Source organism: Mobula hypostoma, chromosome 4 (assembly GCF_963921235.1).
Source record: "Mobula hypostoma chromosome 4, sMobHyp1.1, whole genome shotgun sequence".
Lineage (NCBI taxonomy): Eukaryota > Metazoa > Chordata > Chondrichthyes > Myliobatiformes > Myliobatidae > Mobula > Mobula hypostoma.
The window spans coordinates 127,989,257-128,013,585 of record NC_086100.1 but is presented as its reverse complement, the minus strand read 5'-3'; the positions used below and the strand labels follow the sequence as shown (position 1 = coordinate 128,013,585).

General features: G+C 38.8%; 1 protein-coding gene across 4 annotated transcripts in view; it reads right to left on the bottom strand.

Moving 5' to 3' along the window:
* The window catches only part of LOC134345594 (arfaptin-1-like), a 140,034-nt gene that overhangs the window by 49,037 nt on the left and 66,668 nt on the right, over window positions 1-24,329 (bottom strand). For all 4 annotated transcript variants that reach the window (XM_063046491.1, XM_063046492.1, XM_063046490.1 and 1 more), the window contains exon 4: window positions 15,863-15,971. In XM_063046491.1, the coding sequence (XP_062902561.1) occupies window positions 15,863-15,971 (109 nt within the window). The remainder of the gene's footprint in view (window positions 1-15,862; window positions 15,972-24,329) is intronic.

The window sequence follows — 24,329 nt, the reverse complement described above, 5'->3', positions numbered from 1 at the left end:
CCATAAGAATCATACAAGAGTGAGCCAGAAACTACAAGTTCCCATACAATGTACCTTCAGTAATTTTCTAATATGTAATTAGTGACTACACCTGAAAAAGTGGTTGAGAAATATGATCGTTACAATTCTGGTGCCAACAGTTGCTGTTATTGTAGAAATGTTGGAATTTGAGTCAAACATATCCAATTCCCTACCAGTAAAAGAAACAGAATCTTAAAATATGCAGAACCATCAGTACCTCAGAACCTCAGGTTACCCATAACCCTCTATTTTTCTAATATATTCAATGGTTTAAGCACAACAATATATTCAATGGTTTAAGCACAACACAAGGAAATAAAACTTCAGTATCAAAACCATTGAAACCTGCCTTGTAATGTTGGATTTTAAATTATTTTTGTGGTTAAATAAGAATCCTTTAAGTAATGATTTCTATCAGTTTCTTACTCTTATTTTTAGGCCTGCATTTTCACCACTGCCATCCCCAACTATCATCAGTGACTGCAAAGGAGTGCCGACTTTTCAGTAATTTGGTTGGATGATTGATCTCTAAACTGAGCAGATATCACATCTGTCAATGTTTCATTTAGTTTGAGGCAATGCTTTTGAAATGTTCATAACCTGCATCTCTCACTGCTAACAAGAGGAACAAGTTATGCCACACCAAGACTCCCTCCCCCACATTAGCATTTCTTGTCATCATAGCATGATAGGATTTCTCATCTCAAATTACTGTGCCACACTTGTGTACCTTACCTTTATTTTGAGCTTTTAGTCTTAATTTGACCGTGTCCAGAAACTTCAACAAAGGGGTTCAGCAACTCTTTAGATACATCACACCTTGTTTCCCTGAATTTCCAGCATTTTCTGTTCTTGTTTCCCTGGGAATTGAATTACCTTTTTTTACTTTTTGGAAAGGGGCTGGGGGAAGGGGTGAAAATGGAAGAATCTAATGACTATTTTAAAGAAAAAGGAAACGTGGCAAATTTGGCACCGGACTTTTCGCAGGATAATGCCTTTAAAAGTACAAGACCAGAATTTTGTCTAAAATGCACTGTTTCTCAAATCCAATTGATATCAGATCTGGTTAGTGCTTGTGTGAAAACAATTTAAGACATAAGCATATTTGCTCAGATAGCAACCACTAGTTTGGCAGAAATTGGGGTAGAGCTGGGGATAGGGAAGTGATCTACAGGATGTCAGTAATACCATTAAGTATTGCTGGGAGAAGTTGCTACACAAAATGTTGATACAAATACAGAATGAATTGAGATGACAGTAATGCTAAACGTTTAACAAACTGGATGAGTTGGTAAGGTAGTACAGTATTTTGCACCTGAGGAAAATTAGCGTAGTAACTACAAAGGGGATGACAAGTTTTTCAGCCTCAAGTTTGGTTTTTAATTTTTAGTAAATTGGTGACAGGTTTTAGAATTTTTCTTTTGATTTGACATGCACAATGTTTTGTAGATTAGCACAAAAAGTCAATACATTTTAAATTTAGAAAATGAGACAGTAATATGTGAAAATAGTTGTGGGGGGGTTGAAAACATTTTCAAGCCACTGTATACATAGCTAGGGTGCCCAAGACTTTTGCACAGTACTGTATATTATATACTTGCAGTTACCAAATAACACCTAATACTACTGAGCTACTACAAAGTACTCTTATTTCTGCTTCCCAATCATCTTCCTATATTTTAACCAATATACAGTACTGTGCAAATGTCTTTAAGCACCCTAGGCATATGTACCTACAACTTTTGCACAGTCTTGTAAGTGCAACCCTGAAGTCTGATCTAGCTCCTCTGGTGTAGGGTTTCCACAACAATACTAAATAACAAAATATGGTTTCCTCACAAAGACCAGAAAACTTTACTAAATCAATGCCAACAAAATCAAATTATTTAAACAACATTCCACTTGTGTTGGATGTGCACAAATTGATCACCGTTTCTACAAAATCATTGTAATTATACTTCCCAACATGATTAACAGGATGTGACCATCTCAGACCTGCAAAGCATCAACATTGCTAAATGCACAGATTTTTGATGAACTTGGAGTGGATATCACACAATGCTTGCCTGCTTTCATTAATTGTACGAAGACAGCAAATCTTAACAGGCAATTATTGTTCTGATCACTAACACATTTTAATAGTACATTGCAATAGGGATCTGATTTGATCTCCAATTTGAAATGAAGAGCAGAATAGACTCAAGGGACTGAACTGGGATTCTGTCGGTTGAAAACTTCAGGGTTACAGATCCTCTCACAGATCAGCTTCATTCTTAACTCTTCCCATTTAAGTTTACTAGAGAGATTACAGGAGTTTCTGAGAACCCCAGTGCTTCTAACTGAAGCGTTGGACAGACAGGGATCATACACTTTTCTGAGGGCCTGGCATGAGCTCTGCGTGATGAATTTAGTCAGTGACTGGCTTCGTGGCTTTGTTTACAACATGCTTTTGTTCCTGTGCTTCAATTTCACCCAAAGGATCTTTGTTCTCAATTGCTTGACCTCTATCACCTTACCACTTGGGTTTTTTTTGCCATCATAAAAAGCATTAAAACAACTTGTAGTTAATTTAGTAAACACAGGAATAACTTTTGTTTTCAAAACACTGTACTTATTGTTCAAAATCCAATAAAATTGAAAATCTGACAAAACTTTGATCCTGATGGGACTCTGTTCTGTGCGTGGGACTCATATGCATGTGTGGAAAGCAACAATCATTGTCAAAAATCTCAGAGTTATATGTAATACCCTGGTTTAAGACCAAGTTTTATTTTATTATGCCTTAAGGCATGAAAATGCCCGACGCAGGCCTCTCATGGGCTGAGTTGACGTTCCCTCCCTCCTTTATTTTATTAATACAATTATGCAGTTGGGCATTTTATTTTCTGTAGATCTCCTCAAAATGCAAATCTATAGAAAAAGTGTTCCTTGCACACATTATTATACACTTGACAACATACAATTTCAATCCGTTATTTCATTTTGTTCTTTACAATAAAAGTTCAGTTGATTAATAAATTGGGCCTGTTGAATTAGCCATTAGGATTTTAATATTTTGACCAATAAGATGCCCTGGAAAACAAAGGGTAGCCATTTCTCTAGTGACAGCGTGGGATCAAAGAAATTTCAAGAAAGAAGAAACGGACAACAAAGTGGAAGAACATGGTTAAGTGCTCACAGAACCCCATTTGGAAGGACATGTACCAATATCAGAATATCCTCCTGCAGACTATGGTCTCATGGAGAATGTGCAAATAACTTTCAGTTAGTCAGCCAGCACACGACATTTGGAGAAAGGGCAAGAGGAGATGGTTCAATGTCTTCCTCACATGTGGCGTGGACATTTAATTTTACTCAGACTGGTTCTTCGGCGCAGAACCATTTGATATGGTGAGTAAACGAAGTGAAGCAAACTGGATTGATTACTCGGCCTGAGCTCCAACATTTGCATGCATCCTATAAACTGATATATGGATGGGCCCTTTGTTTGGTATAGTTTAAATATTTTGTCAATAACTTAAATCTATGTTTATGCTGGTTCAACATGAATTATTGTTTCCTGATGAACATTAAATTTGCATGGGAGTTTCACACACACACATATATATATCTGCAGAATTATAATGTAACCATTTCATAAGAAGTGATCTAAATATGGAAGCATTATTTCCTGAAAATCTTTCAGAGAATGTATAAATTTTCAGTGCTGTTGTTACTGCAATGCTATTAAGTGTCATTTTAAATGAAGTACAGTAGAGCACAGGTCAAAGGGTGTGCAGATTTTAGTGTCCAATACATTTATGATCTGTGAAGCTGGAGGCAGTAAATATTTATCATTCTGACCAGCATGTAAGTAAAATCTAAATAGTATAAATTATGAAAGTGGGTTGTGTACTTTTATTAAACTGTATTAGAGCATGGCCATTCAGAATAACACACCCGCAGTAGGTTTCTCAGGTTCACTTCTCTCTGCTTCAGTGACAGAGTTGGAGCATCAGTTAGGGCAGGGGTCCCCAACCTTTTTTGCACTGCGAACCAGTTTCATATTGACAATATTCTTACAGACCGGCCGACCAGGGGTGGGGGGGGGGGGTGGTAGGGTTGCCAACGAACAAGAGTAGCAGTTAAATACGTTGGGTTTACCCCGAGAAAGACTACAATGACCATGAAGCTTTGTGCAGGCACCAGTGTGCATGCGTATACGTGCGGATTTTTTTCTACAAATCGTTTTTGGCGATTCTGTTCGGGGGGGGTGTTAATCACGAACGCAATATAGGTGATAAGTGGCTAACACACTCAATTTCGTTTCTAAAAGGGTTTATCTAATGAATTTAATATTAAACACACAGCGCATATTTTCCTCACATGAATATAGCGATAAGTCAATTATCAGGGGACCTTGAAGTAAGTGTTGAATGAACTTCCGGTGGAAGTGGTAGAGGCAGGTTCGGTATTATCATTTAAAGAAAAATTGGATAGGTATATAGACAGGAAAGGAATGGAGGGTTATGGGCTGAGTGCAGGTCGGTGGGACTAGGTGAGAGTAGCGTTCCGCACGGACTAGAAGAGCAGAGATCGCCCGTTTCCGTGCTGTAGTTGTTATACGATTACAATAGCATCATAACATTTTAAGTAACGTTTGGATATTAAACACACAGCACATATTTTCCCCGTATGAACATATAAAATCATTGCAACACACCAATATCGCTGAATCAGTGGGAGCCCTGGGTTTGTTTCCCTGCAACAAGACGGTCCTATCGAGGGGTGATGAGAGACAGCAATACTCAAAGGGGGTTCCTTATGTCCAGTCTATTCCGCAGTTTAGTTTTCGTTGCATTCATTGCAGAGATATGTTGGAAATGGAAGCAACATTTTCAGTGCTTTCGTGGCTATCTCAGGATATTTAGCCTCGACTTTGATCCAGAATGCCGGCAGAGATGTTATGTTAAATATGCTTTTCAGCCCGCCGTCATTTGCAAGCTCGAGGAGTTGATCTCCTTCCCGCGCTGACATGGATGACGCGTGCGTAATGACCTCGCGTGCATTCAAGCTCAACAGTGGGCGTGACAGGGAATGAGAAAAAGTGCAGCTGACTCCTATTGCCAAATCATATCATTTCCTCGTGGCCCGGTAGCGCATGCTTTGCAGCCCGGTGGTTGAGGACCGCTGAGTTAGGGAACCCCTGATAAACCAGGAAGGGCTTGGTAGTTCCAGGCGTCTGTCACCCCCTTGTAGGAGAGCGAAGAATCAGAATGGGTTTACACTGACTGCACAGGGCAAGGGAAATTGATGCAAGTCAATTGTTAATTATAAATATAGGACTAACAGCTTTTGTTAATCATGAAAAAGAGCAAAATATGATAAAGGGAATAATCTGGAGTTATGTGACAGATCAGGTATAATCATACTCAATAATATAACAAGCTGAAGGAGCTAAAAGGCTCATTCCCATGCCATGTTCAATAATGTTATGAGCTGAAAACCAGGAAAAAGGTTTACGTTCTCGTCCATCATTAGTAAATGTCTATGCTACTTTTAAGATTCAAGTTTATTTGTCACATGTACATCAAAATAGAGAAATGCATCGTTAACAACCAACACACCCAACACAACAGCATACTCACAGTGCTCAGCAGAACAACAGATCACAACAAAAAAGAACGTAACAAGCAACAAAACCACAGCAAAAATAAACCCTATTCCTCTCTCCCACCCAAGCACAAACACAGTACTTTATCCCCAATACAGACTCGGACCTGCAGACACCAGGTTTCGATCTCCCCAGTGGACTTACAGATTTGGCACCAGCAACAGGCCTCAAATTCCAGACTTCTGACTCTACCCTCAGCCCTTGATTATCGGCATCAATCCCAGATTGATGATAATTGAACACTAATCTCACTGATTTGCGAGCCCAGGAGGTCATTGGAACTTATTCCTCCTGCCCACATGGAACTCCAACTCTGGAACCCACCAACAACTCGCTGACCCTGGCGGGGGCCTCATCCACTCTCTGCTGGTCCGACATCCGGCCACAGATATCACACGCCCTTCTCGCTGCTCTTCTGACACAGAGCAGAGACTGACTCTGGCCTGACCTGTAATTCCCCCAAATCCCTATCCTTAAAGCATAATCTGGCCCCTAAATTCAGTCTGTCCCCAAACCATTCTTATGAACCTTAAAAAAACGGGAAAAAAACCTACAAAATCTGAGCTGCGACTCCATGAAGGCTGCAGCTCAGCACCATCTTAGAATATTTTTGGATGGTGTTAGCCTTGCCTCAACATAAAATTGGTACCTTAGTTCAAAGATGCAGAAATGAAATGTTGAATAGCTCCTGCACTACAAACCTTACCTTAAACTGTGCGGTTCAAAGTAATGTTTGTTCCTTTATACATTTCAGACTCATACATCGTTATCTTAAATGTCTCAAACCACACGTGCACGCATAAGGCACATACACTGAAGATGTCAGCAAAGGTCAGGTAAATCAATCAAGCAGCCATGGAATTCACCTACAGGACTCCGGATGTTTACCACAAATCAATCATGAGTCCCTTGGCAAAGAAAGTATAGGAAACTGCCAGAAAGCTTGCCATCAGTTCACTAAAGCTTGAATTTTATAATATGAATACCAGAGTCACTATGTTAGCCTGATAACAATTTTTCATTTTAAATGTCAGTGTGCATAGTATAGGTTCTCGGCCTTTATAAAGTTTAATGAAAATAGATTTAAAGTCAAGTCAAATTTATTTATAAAGCACATTTAAAAACAACCCATGTTGACCAAAGTGCTGTACAAACCATAACAGGTAGCTAAAATCACAAATACAAGAAACACAGATATAAACAACAAGGCAGCATTTAAAGGTGAATTCCATGATAATCACAGCCTAGCTGGCTATGCCGATTTCAAAACATGAAGTGCAAAATCACATTTTATTATATGAGGTAATTCAGCACAAGTCAATCGCACTTCAGGATATTTTTTAACCAAATCCCAGCACCCAAGTACAATTATCTGGTATAAAAGATTTCAAAATAAACTATCATCTGCTATATGGTGTAAATCTGTAAACCTCCAACCCAGACTGCAGCTCAGTGTCACTGAACCAGAGAGATTCCAGCCCGAGATCATACTGTTGGCTGTTCACACTGAATGGTCTTACCGTCCCCAAACGCCAATCAACTAATGCCAGCTTTCAACAGCTTTGAAACTAGAACTGCAACAATTACAATGGAGCAAGGTAACATGATCCAAAATTTCAAACCTTAAACCTACTGTATTGCTGTGCACTGATTTTCTTCAGCAGTGAATGAACAATTCCAATTTACTTTATTTGCAGCTGTTTCTTTAAATCTGAGCAAGTCATTCCCATAACTGCACATATGACTAATTGATGCTATCCCTGTGCCCACGTGTATTGCAATGTATACACTCAGTAGCCACTTTATTAGATACGCCTTTCCAGCACTGGGTAGGGCCCTCCTTTGCCCCCAGAGCAGCCTGAATTGTTCGTGGCAAGGATTCAACCAGGTGCTGGAAGCACTCCTCCTAGTCAGCATCATGCAGTTGATGCAAATTTCTCAGCTGCACATTCATGCAGCTCACACCATTTAAGACAGTGCTGCTCTTGCCCAGCGACTACTTAATGGCAGCAAAAAACAAAACAAAACTACTATATGCTTTATTAATAACGATGGTAACAATGGCGATGCAAGCAAAGGGTGGTCAAGGCAAGTGGTGGTGGAGTCAAGAGGCACAGGTACAGGTAAGGTGTGGTTGTGCCAAGTAGAGACGAGCGGTTACAGAGGCACAGGCAAGACATGGTCATGGCAAGTGGAGGCTCAGGCAGAGCTGTATCGTCCCCAAGAGTGAGGAGAGACCCAATGTCTGGTCGATTAAGTGCCGGGTCAGGTATGGGCTGAATCGTGCTGGTGAGATCCAGGCCCCACAGCAGTCCGACAGCAAAGAATAGCCTGATGTCTGAACAATTTAAGTGCCTGGCGAGATTGAAAAAGTCGGGTATTGGGACCGGAAGCGAGGCAAGGGCCAGTTTTGCTCGCTGTTCCACAACATTAACTCAGCTCTGTGCTGAACTGCAGTGAGGCCTGGCTTCTCACCTGTGGTCTCACAACCTTTACTCGGCTTCGCGATGAACTGTGGCTGTTACTTGCTCTAGCTGCAGTGATGCATTAGTGATAATTTTTCAAAACTCGTTAGATTCTGGACTAGTTCCTGAGGATTGGAGGGTAGCTAATGTAACCCCACTTTTTAAAAAAGGAGGGAGAGAGAAACCGGGGAATTATAGACCGGTTAGCCTAACGTCGGTGGTGGGGAAACTGCTGGAGTCAGTTATCAAAGATGTGATAACAGCACATTTGGAAAGCGGTGAAATCATCGGACAAAGTCAGCATGGATTTGTGAAAGGAAAATCATGTCTGACGAATCTCATAGAATTTTTTGAGGATGTAACTAGTAGAGTGGATAGGGGAGAACCAGTGGATGTGGTATATCTGGATTTTCAAAAGGCTTTTGACAAGGTCCCACACAGGAGATTAGTGTGCAAACTTAAAGCACACGGTATTGGGGGTAAGGTATTGATGTGGATAGAGAATTGGTTAGCAGACAGGAAGCAAAGAGTGGGAATAAACGGGACCTTTTCAGAATGGCAGGCGGTGACTAGTGGGGTACCCCAAGGCTCAGTGCTGGGACCCTAGTTGTTTACAATATATATTAATGACTTGGATGAGGGAATTAAATGCAGCATCTCCAAGTTTGCGGATGACACGAAGCTGGGTGGCAGTGTTAGCTGTGAGGAGGATGCTAAGAGGATGCAGAGTGACTTGGATAGGTTGGGTGAGTGGGTAAATTCATGGCAGATGCAATTTAATGTGGATAAGTGTAAAGTTATCCACTTTGGTGGCAAAAATAGGAAAACAGATTATTATCTGAATAGTGGCCGATTAGGAAAAGGGGAGGTGCAACGAGACCTGGGTGTCATTATACACCAGTCATTGAAAGTGGGCATGCAGGTACAGCAGGCGGTGAAAAAGGCGAATGGTATGCTGGCATTTATAGCGAGAGGATTCGAGTACAGGAGCAGGGAGGTACTACTGCAGTTGTACAAGGCCTTGGTGAGACCACACCTGGAGTATTGTGTGCAGTTTTGGTCCCCTAATCTGAGGAAAGACATCTTTGCCATAGAGGGAGTACAAAGAAGGTTCACCAGATTGATTCCTGGAATGGCAGGACTTTCATATGAAGAAAGACTGGATGAACTGGGCTTGTACTCGTTGGAATTTAGAAGATTGAGGGGGGATCTGATTGAAGCGTATAAAATCCTAAAGGGATTGGACAGGCTAGATGCAGGAAGATTGTTCCCGAGGATGGGGAAGTCCAGAACGAGGGGTCACAGTTTGAGGATAAAGGGGAAGCCTTTTAGGACCGAGATTAGGAAAAATTTCTTCACACAGAGAGTGGTGAATCTGTGGAATTCTCTGCCACAGGAAACAGTTGAGGCCAGTTCATTGGCTATATTTAAGAGGGAGTTAGATATGGCCCTTGTGGCTACGGGGATCAGGGGGTATGGACGGAAGGCTGGGGCAGGGTTCTGAGTTGGATGATCAGCCATGATCATAATAAATGGCAGTGCAGGCTTGAAGGGCCGAATGGCCTACTCCTGCACCTATTTTCTATGTTTCTATGTTTGGCTTTGTGCCTTTCGTAAAACTCCAGTTCTGAATGTCATTTGCTTATTTTTATTTCTTGCAGGATTTGTTTTTTCTCCGTCTCTCTGTGCATTGGGCATTCGGTGGTCTTTTTAAAAATGGATTCTTTTTAAAAATGGTACAAGGCAAGGTAAAAACCCTGAATTATGCAAATTTCAACTTGAATGCACTTGTAAAGTACTGTGAGTTACTTTTTAAATTTAATCACCTATAAGATGTGTCTAATTTCCATTTAGCTACAATACATGAGATTTTTTTAATATGTTTCATGACTTGTTGCTAAGATAGGGAGCACAATATTTACCATTGCAAAATTAGCATCTGTTCATCTGTTGACAACTGCACAATTTAAAAAGGCATTAGTGTTAGCAAACAGCCATCAACTTGTTTATAAAATAAGAACCAAATGCATCAGTTTATGAATACAGAGTACTTGCAAATAATAGCAACTGTATAAAACATTGCTTTTCTAACATTTTATATCATCTTTCATAATGATTCAGTATATTCTTTGAAAGTAAATTACAGGAATTAAAATTATAATTACTGAACATCAAAGTAACATACAAGGCAGCTGTTTTCCAATATCATTTGTATCATCAAGGAGGGAAAGAAAAGTGGCAATCGAAGGGAAACATATTGCACTCCACAGAAATCCCAATCCTAGCATCTGGAATAGCTTCTTCTCATTCACCCATAAGAGGGTCTTTGGAGAATGTGAGATAAACTGACTAAAATAAAAGCTGTTGAACTACTTTAAAGATGTGCTTTTTTAAAAAAACTTAAAAAGTAAGCAGTGTAAATTAGAATTATTCACTGGCTTTCACCAGCTAAATCTCAAATTCATATTAGTCTTCTACAAAATGCTGATTTATAACATAGATTTTCAAAATTTAGATCCATAAAGTTGATTTTATCAAGGAATTTATGGCGCTCATTGCAGAGATATCTTGAATTATTTTCAGTCCAAAAAAAAGAGGCAATACAAATGGGCTAAACTATCTTTGCAGATTTCCAACGAATTTGGACTTCATGAGCAAATTTGAAATACAATCCTTTAATTAAACTCTCGTTGAAAATAACATCAAATTGAGCATTGTACAAATATAGTGCCGAGAAAAAGTATACACCTCCCTTAAAAGTTTTCTTGTTTTATTGTTTTACAACACTGAATCACAGTGGATTTGACTTTTTTTGACACTATTCAATAGAAAAATACTCTTTCATGTCGAAATGAACACAGACCTCCACAAAGTGATCTAAATTAATTTCAAATGTAATACACAAAATAATTGATTGCTCAAGTCTTTACACTCCCACTTTTAGTATGACACACCAAATCATCACTGGTGCAGCCAACTGGTTTCAGAAGTCACATAATTAGTTAAATGGCAATCTTTTTTTGGAGACTTATGTGCAGTCAAGGTGCTTCAATTGATCATAGTAAAAAATACACCTGTATTTAAAAGGTCCAACTGCTGGCAAGTCAGTATCCTGGCATAAACTACACCATGAAGACAAAATAACACTCCAATCAACTCTGTGAAAAGGTTATTCAAAAGCACAAGTCGGGAGATGGATACAAGAACATTTCCAAGTCACAGAATATCCCTTGGAGTACAGTTGTCAATCATCAAGAAATGGAAAGAATATGGCACAGCTGCACATCTGCCTAGAGCAGGCCGTCCTCAAAAACTGAGTGACCGTGCAAGAGAGAACTAGTGAGGGATGCCACCAGGAGACCTATGACAACTCTGGAGGAGTTACAGGCTTCAGTGGCTAAGATGGGAGAGAGTGCGCATACAGCTGTTGCCCGGGTGCTTCACAAGTTGCAGGCTTATGGGAGAATGGCAAAGAGAAAGCTACTGTTGAGAAAAACTCACATGAAGTCTTGGCTAGAATTTGCCAGATGGCATGTGGGAGACTCTGAATTCAGCTGGAAGATTCCATGTTCTGATGAAACCAAAATTCAGTTTTATGGCCAAACTAAACGCTATATTTGGCCTAAGCCAAGCAATGCACATCATCAGAAACACACAGTCCCTACCATGAAACATGGTGGTGGCTGCATCATGCACCAGAGAGGTTAAAATGAATGCAGCAAAATACAGGGAATCCCGGAGGAAAACCTGACGCAGTCTGCAAGAGAACTGAGACTTGTTTTCTAGCAAAACAATGACCTCAAGCACAAAGCCAAAGCTACACAGGAATAGCTTAAAAATAACACAGTTAATGTCCTGGACAAGCCAGAGTCCAGAACTGAATACAATAGAGAATTTGTGGCGGGAATTGAAATGGGCTGTTCTCTCACGATCCCCATGCAATCTGACAGAGCTCAGGCAGTTTTGCAAAGAAGAATGGGGAAAAATTGCAGTGTCCAGATGTGCAAAGCTGATAAAGACCTATCAACACAGACTCAAGGCTGTAATTGCTGCCAAAGGTGCATCTACTAAATACTGACTTGAAGTGGGTGAATAATTATGAACTGAGTAATTTTGTGTTTTATGTTTGTAATTAATTTAGATCACTTTGTAGAGATTGTTTTCACTTTGACATGAAAGAATCTTTTTCTGTTGACCAGTGTTAAGAAAGCCAAATTAAATCCACTGTGATTCAATATTGTAAGACAATAAAACATGAAAACTTCTGGGGGGGGGGGGGTGAATACTTTTTATAGGTACAGTATGTGGACTTGGATGATAGATAGCATAATGCACTTTGAGAAACAAATTTAAGATTTTCTAATGAAAGGTATAAAAGTGACTGGATTTTCTGGGATTACAATAACGTAACTGACAACCTTTGTGTCATTATTCCTAATTGACATCAATTTTAAGATAAGAACAGAAATCCTGAAGTTACTATCAGCAGTTTACCTTTGTGAAGCCGGACTGACAATGCTTTAAGAGTTTTTAAGAATATCATGAAATGTTTTTCAGTTTAAGATGTTTTAAATCTTTAAGTTAATGTATTTTAAGTTATTAAAACCTTTGTATGTTGCTCTGTATCTCAGAAACACTCCAAGTGCAGTTGTTTGTTTATTTCTGGATACATGACTACATTGATAAGTAATAATTGTTCTACTCATTCTAAGGGCATGACTTGCTTTGGCCAACTCTTAAAGCCTGACACGGATCGGAGCATATTTCAACGTGCGGAGCAAGGCCTGGGAGAATCCTCCCTCCAGTTTTCACAGTTCATGCTGAGAGGGTCATCAGCTAAGTCTGCTTTTTTTTGTTTTAGTTCAGAACGTATTGGAGGTTGGCAGGTGCTCAATTACAATGGCAACATGTGCCCCATTAACTTGGTTTCCTCTCACTGAAAGTTCCCTGATCTTGCTGAGTGCTTTCAGCTTTTTCACCAAACATTCAAATACAAATTTAAGATTCTACACAAATCATGCATAGTCAAGTCTCAAAGAGATACAAGGAACAGATACACTTCTGCCAACCCTTACAATTCACATGGGAGAGGTGCCCACAAATAGGTTATGCATCTTTTACCTTGTTTGTTTCAACCCAGGTTAGTGTACAATGACAAAGCCTGCAATTGACAAGGCATAAAACAGGTGTAATAAATAATGAACAAGACTAATATTTCTGGGGAACACAAGCAGGCTTGAGAAAAGATGTAGACACAGAGCAGATGCAATTTGATTTGGAGAAATGTGACGTGAAGCATTTTCTTTAGACACAAGAAGTACTAACGCAATTTTCAAGGAGGCCAGGAAAAGAGTAGGAATATGTATCTATACTTTCCAAGATATTTGTAAATTGAAAAGGATGCAAAAAATAATAAACCCATGGTGTTATAAATAGATACTGTACATGGAAGAGGAGAATAACAATAATCCTTGATACAGGTGTCCCCCGCTTTCCGAACGTTCTCTTTACGACATTTCACTTTTACATAAGACCTACATTAGTACCTGTTTTCGTTAACTGAAAGAGGATTTTCGCTTTTACGATAAAGGACGCTTGCTTTAAACATGCGTTTACCCCGAGAAAGACTACCATGACCATGAAGCCTTGTGCGGGCAGGTTGTGCACATGCATGACGTGCAAATGCATGTCTGTGTGCATGTATGACGTGCACATGTGTGTATGTGCCGATTTTTTCGACAAATCGATTTTGGCTCAAACTTCATGATTCTGTTAAGTGAAACTACACTGTACATACAGTATTTCTACTTTATATAGGCTGTGTATTTATCATATTCCTGCTTTTACTATATGTTAGTGTTATTTTAGGTTTTATGTGCTATTTGGTATGATTTGGTAGGTTGTTTTTAGGGTCTGGGAACGCTCAAAAACTTTTCCCCATATAAATTAATGGTAATTGCTTCTTCGCTTTACGCCATTTCGGCTTACGAACGGTTTCATAGGAACGCTCTACCTTCGGATAACGGGGGAAACCTGTATTTGTAAATCATAGATCAAGTCCCAGCCACAACATTATGGTCAATTCTAGATAAAACCTTCTAGGAAATCTGTAAAGGCATTTGAAAGGGTCTTGAAAAGATTTTCTAAAGATTCTCTCATTTCCATATAATTGAAACCTCATAGTTACATGGGATGTGAGATGTGAAATTTGAGAAGGGAGAAATTCTGATTGAAATTCTAAGAACAAAAAATGTCAAGCAGAACTTAATTTAGGTGCTCAAACAAAAGTGTTTTGATGAGAAAGAAACTGTTTTACCATTGGAATAGACAGTCATATGAAGCCACAGAGAAAGATCAAGGAGCAAGGTCATTTTTCTTAAACCAAGCCAGTAATGAGCAGGAAGGTGGTGCTCAAAAAATTCATGAAACTTTCAAAAAAAGAATGAAATATTTCAAGAAAAATCAACATCAGGCCCAAAGGGAAAAACTGAGAAAGTATAATTTCATTGCACTTTCAGAAATGGCCTTTTACTATTATCTTAACGGCGGCTTCTTTGTTTGCATCTTTGGAAACAGCTCTATTTCTATCTTAAATATCTCTACTTTTCACTTTCAGGGTTCTTTTGAAGACCCTGACCTGGAATTACACGCTGACTTCAGTTCTTTGAAAGAATGGGACCCTCTCTATGGGTTTCATGACTGGCCGTTATTTGACATGCCAAGGATGCAGCCTAAGAGCTTCGCTCACCTTCGGAGGTCTGAGATTTCGTGGCTCTGGAGATGTTGGGGGTGGGGGGGGGTGGAAAATCGAAGGTCGGCAAACTGGAAGGGGATCAGTGTGTCGTGGGAGTCGGAAGATCTATGGCTGTGTGCCCAGAAACCTGAGATCTTTGGGCACAGAGCTCAGAAAAAGTGACGCCATGGACTTTTAACATCGTAAACCAGCGAGTTGTTTGTTATGTCTCCCATCTCACTGTGAAATGGAAGAGACACCTCTCTCTTGCTGATTAGGGAGAGAGAGAGAGATAGAGCCTGTGGTATGTTGAATGCCAGGTGAACGAGTAGTCTTTGAGGTACTGCAAGTCTATGTCTTTGCTGTACGCTTGAGTGCTTGGTGATGGGTGCTGATGTGCTTTTTTTTTGCTGGTGGGGGGAGGGGAGGGTTATTGCTTGCTGACGTTTACGCGCGGGAGGGATGAGCTGGGGGGGTACTTTAGGATTCTAACATTTAACCGTCATTCATTCTTTGGGGGCACTCCTCTGTTTTTGTGGATGGATGCGAAGAAAAAGCATTGGAGGATGTATATTGTATACATTTCTCTGACATTAAATGTACCTTTTGATCCAAGCTCAAAGAAAAAAATATTTATATAAATATTCAGTAATGGCAACAGATCTGCATGTTGCACTTTTCACCTTTAAATGCTTCCTGATTTATACAAATGGAAGCCCACAGAAGCATATATAAACATCTTAGCGAGATTAAGAGAGATTAAGTCGTCGTTTTCTGAGGCCCTGAGAATGGTAAGTGCAGTCCTATTTATCACTTTTCACCTTCTAAGACAACATTCGTGATACTAACCTCACCAAAATTGCAGAAAGTGGGATTATTCATTAAATAGAAAATATTGTTTGAACATAAATGTGAAACAAGTCTTTGATACACACATGTTCTTATAACAAAAAATAAACCAAACATTACCAAGTACAGAACTACCATTACCTCTATATGCTTCAGCTTCAATGATTCCTTCAGAAGGATTACCATAGCTACTGGAAACAATTCTGGTTTCTTTTAGGGTAGGGCCACCAGTCATCATTTGCTTCACATCCTGAAACATATGAGAAAACAAAGGATAATCCGAATACTGTTCTCAGATGACAGCACGTTTAATCATTTATACTGTTAACAAATTTTTTAAAAGCATATTCCTTTTGAGTGTCAATTTGTGAGCTCATTATTGTAATGTCAAGAACAATTATGACATCACAGAAACCAGAGTTAACAAATCTTTATCCAGTTTATTTGTATTTGTTCAATCTGTTATAACAGAGGAAACAGATCTCTCAATAGAAAATTTTCCTATTACTGCTGCCATTAATTGCACAGGACAATGGTTTAGGTAAAGATGCACACAAATGGTATGTTGCTTTGAGATATTGCAGCAAAGTTAAACCCTACCTTAGCAGCAGTGCCCTCAGACCTTCATCAAAAGCTCGCCAGTTGAGCTGCTACTCCACCTACCCGAGCACACCTGATACTTAGTACAGATCTGATGGGAGTGTTTCATTGTCAAAGATGTCACCTTATGCATAACTGGATGCAGAAGTTTCTGAAGCATTATTTGAAAGAACAGCAATTATGCCCTATTACCTGTCCAATAGCCAATGGTCTCCAAACAGGATTATTGGTCACTGTTTAGAACACCTTGCTGTACACATATCTAAAGAACAGTAACACCAGAACAATAGCAAAGCAGAAAATTCAACTCAGTATATAAATGCAAGTTCTCTGGTTTGTTATATTTTGGAGGCCGTCTTGTACATTTCCTTACTATACCACATTTTTCAAGGCTTTGTAGTTTCTAAGAGGAATTTTTATTTTTTGGATTACTCAAATAGGCATCATTTATTGGTGTAGTTGTCCATTTAATAAAGAGGAGGCATGGACCAGTTCAACTGCAGAGGTGATACAATTAAAATGGAGCAGAATCAGTTTTCAAGCAGTTATGGCTCTCCATTCAGTTCAGTGAAAACATCAAAATAACAAAAAAAATGCCAAAGTTGCTCATTTACCATTAATATCTGAATGAAGACCATCCTGGTTTAAGACCTGAAAAATCAGATTCAATTTTCAGGGATAAAATGCCGAAAAGAATACACGACAGCAGCACTTTTATTAGTTTGACTCCAATTCTTGAGGTACCAAAGTACCTAGAATACACGCCAAATAGCCGCACTGCCCCTGTCATGACAGCAGGATTCTGGGTCTGGCAGGCATCAGGTTTGGCAGAGGATGGAAGCATGCACATACATGTGAAGATATGGTGTATACACAGGTATTGCTGCAAAGGTGTGCCCACAAAGCCGTGCAATACTTAGGATGTGCACCAGATTTACAACCTCTGCCACTTTGAACTGAACTCGGCCTTCAAAAGTGAAATTTTCAGAGTACAGAATTTGCATGTTCCTGTCAGAATAAAAGGGGTGGCTAACAGGTTTAGGGAACCTTGGTTTGAGAGAGATCTTGAAGCAATGGTTAAGTGCATAATAGGTATTAAAAGCAAGGAACAAACTTCTTTCACTCAGGTGGTTAGAGTGTGGAACAAACTGCCAGTGGAAGTGGTGGACGAGTTCAATTTCAAAATTTAATTTTAATTTGGATAAGTACATGGACAGGAAGGGTATGGATGGCTGTGGTTCAGGTGCAGGTCAATGGGACGAGGCAGGATAATAGTTCAACGTGGACTCGATGGGTTGAAGGGCCAGTTTCTGTGCTTTGGAGACGTGACCCTATGACTCTAAGGTTGATAACAAAGAATTTTTACCAAAAGTGAAGAAACACAGAGCAAGCTAGTTCAGCCATTCATAGGAACGAATGTATACCAGTACACAAAACTTCTTAAAGTACTAAGTTTATGGGAACTCATTGGCATCTAGGGATGTCGATAAATCAGGTGTTCTTAACTTGGGGATAGCCTGTACATAGAAAGGCTGTTAGTGTTCAAGGCTAAATATTGGTGAAGACACTGGAAAACTCTCTCTGACTCCCCTTTGATAAATGCTACAGGATCTTTCAAAAGCATATAGTTCCTTTTCTCTAATGGTATCGCTTTCCAATGATTAAATTAAAAACTAACTGAAAGAACTCAGCAGGCCAGGCAGCATCCAGAGGAATCGTGTGGTGAAACTCTTCCTTAGGACAAATTAAACAAAATCAGTTAGTTCTAAGCAGGTACCTTTTTTTTTTAAAAAGGAAAGTGAACCTTTGAGATTAGAACTCAGGACCAAAGGGGACATTAAATGCTACTTATGTGAGGGAGCCACTTCATCAAATTCCAGCTGCTTAATGGTACTGTAAATATATTCAAATCTGAATCAATCAACTCCATGGTACAAAAAATGTTAAGCCTTCATCACAGTTGGTGTTGGAAAAACAGAGCTTCTTAAACGGGTTCTCATATCGCATCTAGCAAAACCCTTATCACTTCCATTTAGCAACAGTATAAAAACTTCAATCACTCTGAACTTTTTTTGTTCTAATTGTGTTCTTGCTTGTAAAAATTTGGTGAAATTAATTAAATTCATGTTTTTCTCCTGAATGCTGCGGCTGCAGATACGTTTTTCATTACACCTGCACATATTTGTGTATATGAAAAACTCAACTTCGGAACTGCAAGCAGGCCAAAAGTAAGAGATTTGAAATGATTCTCCAAACAAAGAAATACAATTACATATCCGGAGACACTGTACAGAACTGTTCCTCACTCAGGTACCTTCCATAGTGTCTTCATTTGGCTGATACAGTCAAGAGCCATATTTCAGACAAGTGAAAAATATCACACTTCATAAATATCAGTGTGACCAAGCATGATAACATTGACTTTGCAATTAGTTGCCCAAATACCTTTAGATTTCCTCAACACAAAATAATCTGCAGATGCTGGGGTCAAAGCAACACTCACAACATGCTGGAGGAACTCAGCAGGTCGGGCAGCATGTTGTGAGTGTTACCTTTAGATTTCCAACTGTATGCACAATTTTATGGAACACAGAATTGCAGAGTCACAACTCTCACTGGCAACCTGTTATGAAAATGATCTATTTCTGGAGAATTAGCTCAATAGAAAATATCTTCTCTTGTCAAGCTCTCTCAAATTCTTAACACTTGAGTGACATGGCTTCTTATTCTTCAAGTATCAGCTCATTCTTCTCAATATCCCTCATTCCAGAAATCAAATCGAATCTTTGGTCAAGTACATCTTATTCCTTAGGACACAAAACCTGCACCAGGCACACCTCCTGTGGCCTCACCAAACAGCTGTTTACATAGCACAGTTCAGCACAGCACAGGACCAGGACAATGCTGTGCTGAACCAATCAAATGGCTAACTAATCTCTCCTGTCTATAGAACTGGAGTGTTACTTTTGGAATCCAACCCCTTGTACTTATCCTAATAACTGCATGCTGTGCTGCATTTTAACTTGCCTCTCTGTCACCTCCATGATGTCAGTACATGTGAAATGGTTAATAAAAAAAATCAAGTAAATGAAGAATTATTGTATCCTGCAATCGTTATTTCTCCTGACCTGCACTAATTTGTGGCCATATGAAATTTACATAACATTGTGCTGAAATGCTCAATTCTTTCCTGCATACAAATTGGTTATTATTTGTGTTTAGTTTCATTTATTGAAGCTCAATCCACAGTGGCAAACGAATGTAGCGATCAGTAACCTGACTCAACTCCAATTTAAAATGCACTTTGGCTGAACCTACGCATATAATATTGAATTAAAAATTCCCTCCCTTATTTTTAATGCCTATAATTGAATAACTATATTAATACCGAACTTGTTATCATCTGGATCAACAGAGAATGCATGGAAATACGATGGAAAACAATACCAAAAGTACACTGAAGCCTTATTAATGAATTTAATGGAAAGAAAAATGAGGCACAATAAAACTTGGTGCACTGCTCTCATCAGAATCTCCATACCATAAATGGCCACAACTTAAATCAAAAATTTCAACTTAATCTTGCCTAGCCATATTACTCAAATTACAAATGCTCTACTTACAAATTCTCACAATACAATTTGTGGCTATGGTAGAGAGTTTGCGAAACTATTGTTGGGCCATAAACTAAATTTAAATAGTATTAAACAAAAATTTGAGAGGAGACAACACACTCAGATTGAATGGAGATGGGAAGATAATTCTCAAGGTCAGTAGGTCAAAGGAAAGTTTTTGGGGGGGAGGAATGGTGATAAGAGATTTCCCAAGATAGAAAGTAATAATTCAGAAAAGGCAATGGCTAGCCATGTCTGATGTTTCAATGACATCATTTATTCTAACATTATTTTTCTGTGTTTTTTAAACATTGTAGGAAGTTGCAGTTGAGATCAAAACTGAACAATATTCCAAGTGCCAAACAATTGTGGGGAGATATTTTTCAGTAACACTCCCACGTATTTAGCTATCATTGCTGAAACTGAGCGGTGTGAGGTGATCAAAGACAGATATTTGCCATTGCACTGGAAGAAAAAGACTAAAGCTAATGGCAGCTAACAACTCGTTTAATTACCACCAATTGTTTAAATTCCATACAGACCAGCTTTTCAATGAAATAAGGGCTGGTTTGGAAATTCAAATCAAGCACAGTAGAATACCAAAGGAAATACTTTGGCTAAATTTTGCTCTTACAGGGGCAACATCAGCATTCACAAACACATGTCTAAGCAAGAAGCCTATATCCTTGCTAAAAAGTCATTGTTTTCAATGAGCAGGGATAAAATTTCAATCATACATGGTAGTTACTTGATTACTATGGATCTAAACTGCTTTAAGACTTAAAAAAGTTAAGTTTCATTTGTCTTACAAACGTGCTTCACAGCAGGCTATAATTTCACAGCAGTTACAATATATAAATTTAATCAGTCATAAATCAGTTGAACACCAAACACTCATGATAATACACACACATAAACGTTCTTTAAAGTGACACAAATCTCTGGTATTAGCATGACTGAGCCTTGAAATAATGTTTTTTGTACACAAGATTGTGCTTATTTATTTTGATGTTGTTAAAGAGCTTCAGCAGGCCATTATCAACACACATCTCAAAACACAATTCTTTCAACATTTTGTGTGCAACATTAGTGAGAAATATTCTACCAGATATTCTGGCAAGGGAGGTTTTTAAAAAGTACTAATGTATTATAAAATGCATATAGTTAATGTCGTTGTAAACTAAAAATAGTTAATTTAGTTATGAAATCGACTTGCACAATTGTAGCCCTTGACCTTTATCTAAACTCTGGTATGCAGTAAAACATTTTTAAAGTTAGATTCAGTATTGCACACTTTACCACAATAATACTGTGCTGGACTATCTGACTTGCGCGGAACATTTATCAGGTAACTGTTGGTACTTGCTTCACTTGGATTAAAATGCTCAAAGAAAGAGGACAAAAAACATTTTTGGGAGAAAACGTGTGCAATATCAAAAGACAAAGAATTTCTGTGGATACGTAAATAAGTAGTTGACTAAAGAAGGCATGGGACCTCTAGAAAAAGCTGGTAAATCAACAGTAAAAAGGGAAAAATACCTTAAAACAATTTTGTTGGCCTCATGGAGGACACTGCAAATATCATGAGGATAACCAAAGGTCGACTTTCAAATAATGTGGCATAAATTGTAAAAATCCCAATCACAAGGGACAATATATCAAAGAAATTGACTGGGTGAAACAGACAAATAGCTAGAACCTAATGACTTGCAATCAAAGCTTTTAAAGGAAGTGGCGGCGGAAATAGAGGACTCATTGATTGAAATTCCCGGAAATATATCAACAGATTGGAAAACAGCCAATGTGACTCCCTTGTTCAAGAAGGGAGGAGAACAGAAGGCAGAAAACTATAAACCAGTTGTTTGCAAGATGACGCAAATCAATCAGAAATGACTAGTCGTTTAAGGAAACTAAATTTAATCAAATCTAATCAACATTAATTTTACGGAAGATGAATCATGATTGACAAATTTACTCAAATCTTTGAACATGTGACAGGGAGGGTAAATGTAGTATATTTCCACTTCTAAAAAGGCATTTTAAAGGTGCCATCATAACAGGCTGCTACATCAAGTACGTAAGTTAAGTATGTAAGATGCAGTTCGAGTGTGCGCCTTCGAGAACATACTGAAACCAAAAGCCATGAAAGAATAAAGAGATTCAGTCTGCCAAGGGTCAGACTCATACCATTCAAGACTGGTGATACAGAGCTCTATCAAATGCTTTTGTGTAGTCGATAAAACAAACAAACAAATCTTTTTGCACTTGAATAGCTCGTTCTGATAGTATCCTTAACATCAATATCGTGTTTCTTGTACCTTTGTCTTTCACAAAACCACATTGTTCTTTACCTATTTCAGCCTGCATCTTACTTTTAGCTCTTGTCATCCGAGTACATACATCTACTGATGCCTCCGGACACATCTTCAGTGATGTTCCTGGAATCATCGGGAGTTTTGGGTCTTTCAACATGATACACCCTCCTCCAGGTGACCCAGCCAGGGCTAATCAGACCCAAGCTTGTGTCCAGATGGCTACTTATGACTTCATGGCTCCCCACTTTTGAGCCACAGCCATCTTGAGGCCCTCTCTGCCGCATTGGTAGTACTGCGGATGGCTCTAGCTAAGGAACGGGCTGCGAATCCCCTACAACCAACCTCCACTGGGAGACACTTTGCGCTCCATCCAGCCTGCTAACAGTTGCTGACCAGTCCTGCGTACTTGGAGAGCTTCCTTTCAAAGGCCTCTTCCAAACGACCTTCCCATGGGACTGTCAGCTCCAGCAGCACCCCTTGCTTAGTAGACTCAGACACAAGGACAATGTCTGGTCGCAGGGTGGTGGCTGCAATATGGTTAGGGAACTTCAGCTGCCGTTCGAGGTCCACCAACAGCTGCCAGTCCCTTGCGGAGGTCAGGATGCCTGCAGATGTCCTTTTGGAGGGTACTGGCTGCTTCCCAGCTCTAACAAAGGCAATGGTCTGCTTGGAGGGTCGGGACTGCTTCGCCCACTCAACTCCTGTGCTAAATTCTTAGAAGTATCTTGGTAATATGACTTATTAAACTTATGGTCTTATGTAATTCACATTCTATTGCTCCAGGTTACATAGGAAGAGTGATAAATACTGATTTTTTCATCTCTTCTGGTATTATTCCAGTCTCATAGATGTCATTGATTAAAATCAGTAAAATGAAGCACAATAAGTTATTTGAAGTATTACAGGAAACCCTAGATCTAGATTCGAAAGACCTCTGCCTAATCAAAAAACTGTACTGGGATCAAACTGCCGCTGTAAGAATAGATGGAGAAATGAGTCAGTTTACAAAAATCTTTCTTTCTTTTTAAATCTTTTTATTGAGTAAGTATACAAAAAAGGTAAGCCATATAAACATTAATACAATGTTAAAGTATAATAAAATTCCAAAAGATAACAATACCAAAAAGAAAATACTACAAACAATGTAATTTAAGCATAAGAAACCAAGATAACATAATAGTATACTAGATTTTATATATATCAATGGAAAAAAAGAAAAAAAAAACCCCAAAAAAAAACCCACCGTGCAACTAACTAAAAGCAAAGCAAAGCAATGGGCTAACTTGAAACCAAACAGAGTTAAACTTAAAATCACGTCCTCAATCCCGACCTCCATTAAAACAGTGAAGAGAAAACAAGAAGGGTAAATATTACATTAAATGAAAATATCGAATAAAAGGTCCCCAAATCTGTTCAAATTTAAATGAAGAATCATAAAGGTTACTTCTAATTTTCTCCAGATTCAAACATAAAATCGTCTGAGAAAACCAAAAAAAGGTAGTTGGAGCATTAAGCTCTTTCCAATGTTGTAAAATACATCTTTTCGCCATTAAAGTAAGAAATGCAATCATTCTACGGGCTGAAGGGGAAAGATTACTAGAAATTTTAGGTAGTCCAAAGATAGCAGTAATAGGGTGAGGAGAGATATCTATATTTAATACCTTAGAAATAATATTGAAAATATCTCTCCAAAAAGTTTCCAAAGTAGGGCAAGACCAAAACATATGAGTTAAAGAGGCTATCTGCCCCGAACATCTATCACAGAAAGGATTAATATGCGAGTAAAAACGCGCTAACTTATCTTTGGACATATGTGCTCTATGAACCACTTTAAATTGAATTAGGGAATGTTTAGCACAAATAGAGGAAGTATTAACTAATTGTAAAATCTGCCCCCAATCATCCACAGAAATGGTAAGCCCCAATTCCTGTTCCCAATCTACCCTAATCTTATCAAATGGAGCTTTCCTAAGTTTCATAATAATATTATAAATCATAGCCGATGCACCTTTCTGACATGGATTAAGAGAGGCATTGCATTAGACAAGGTGTGTTTTCTCCCCTGATTTGTTTAATGTG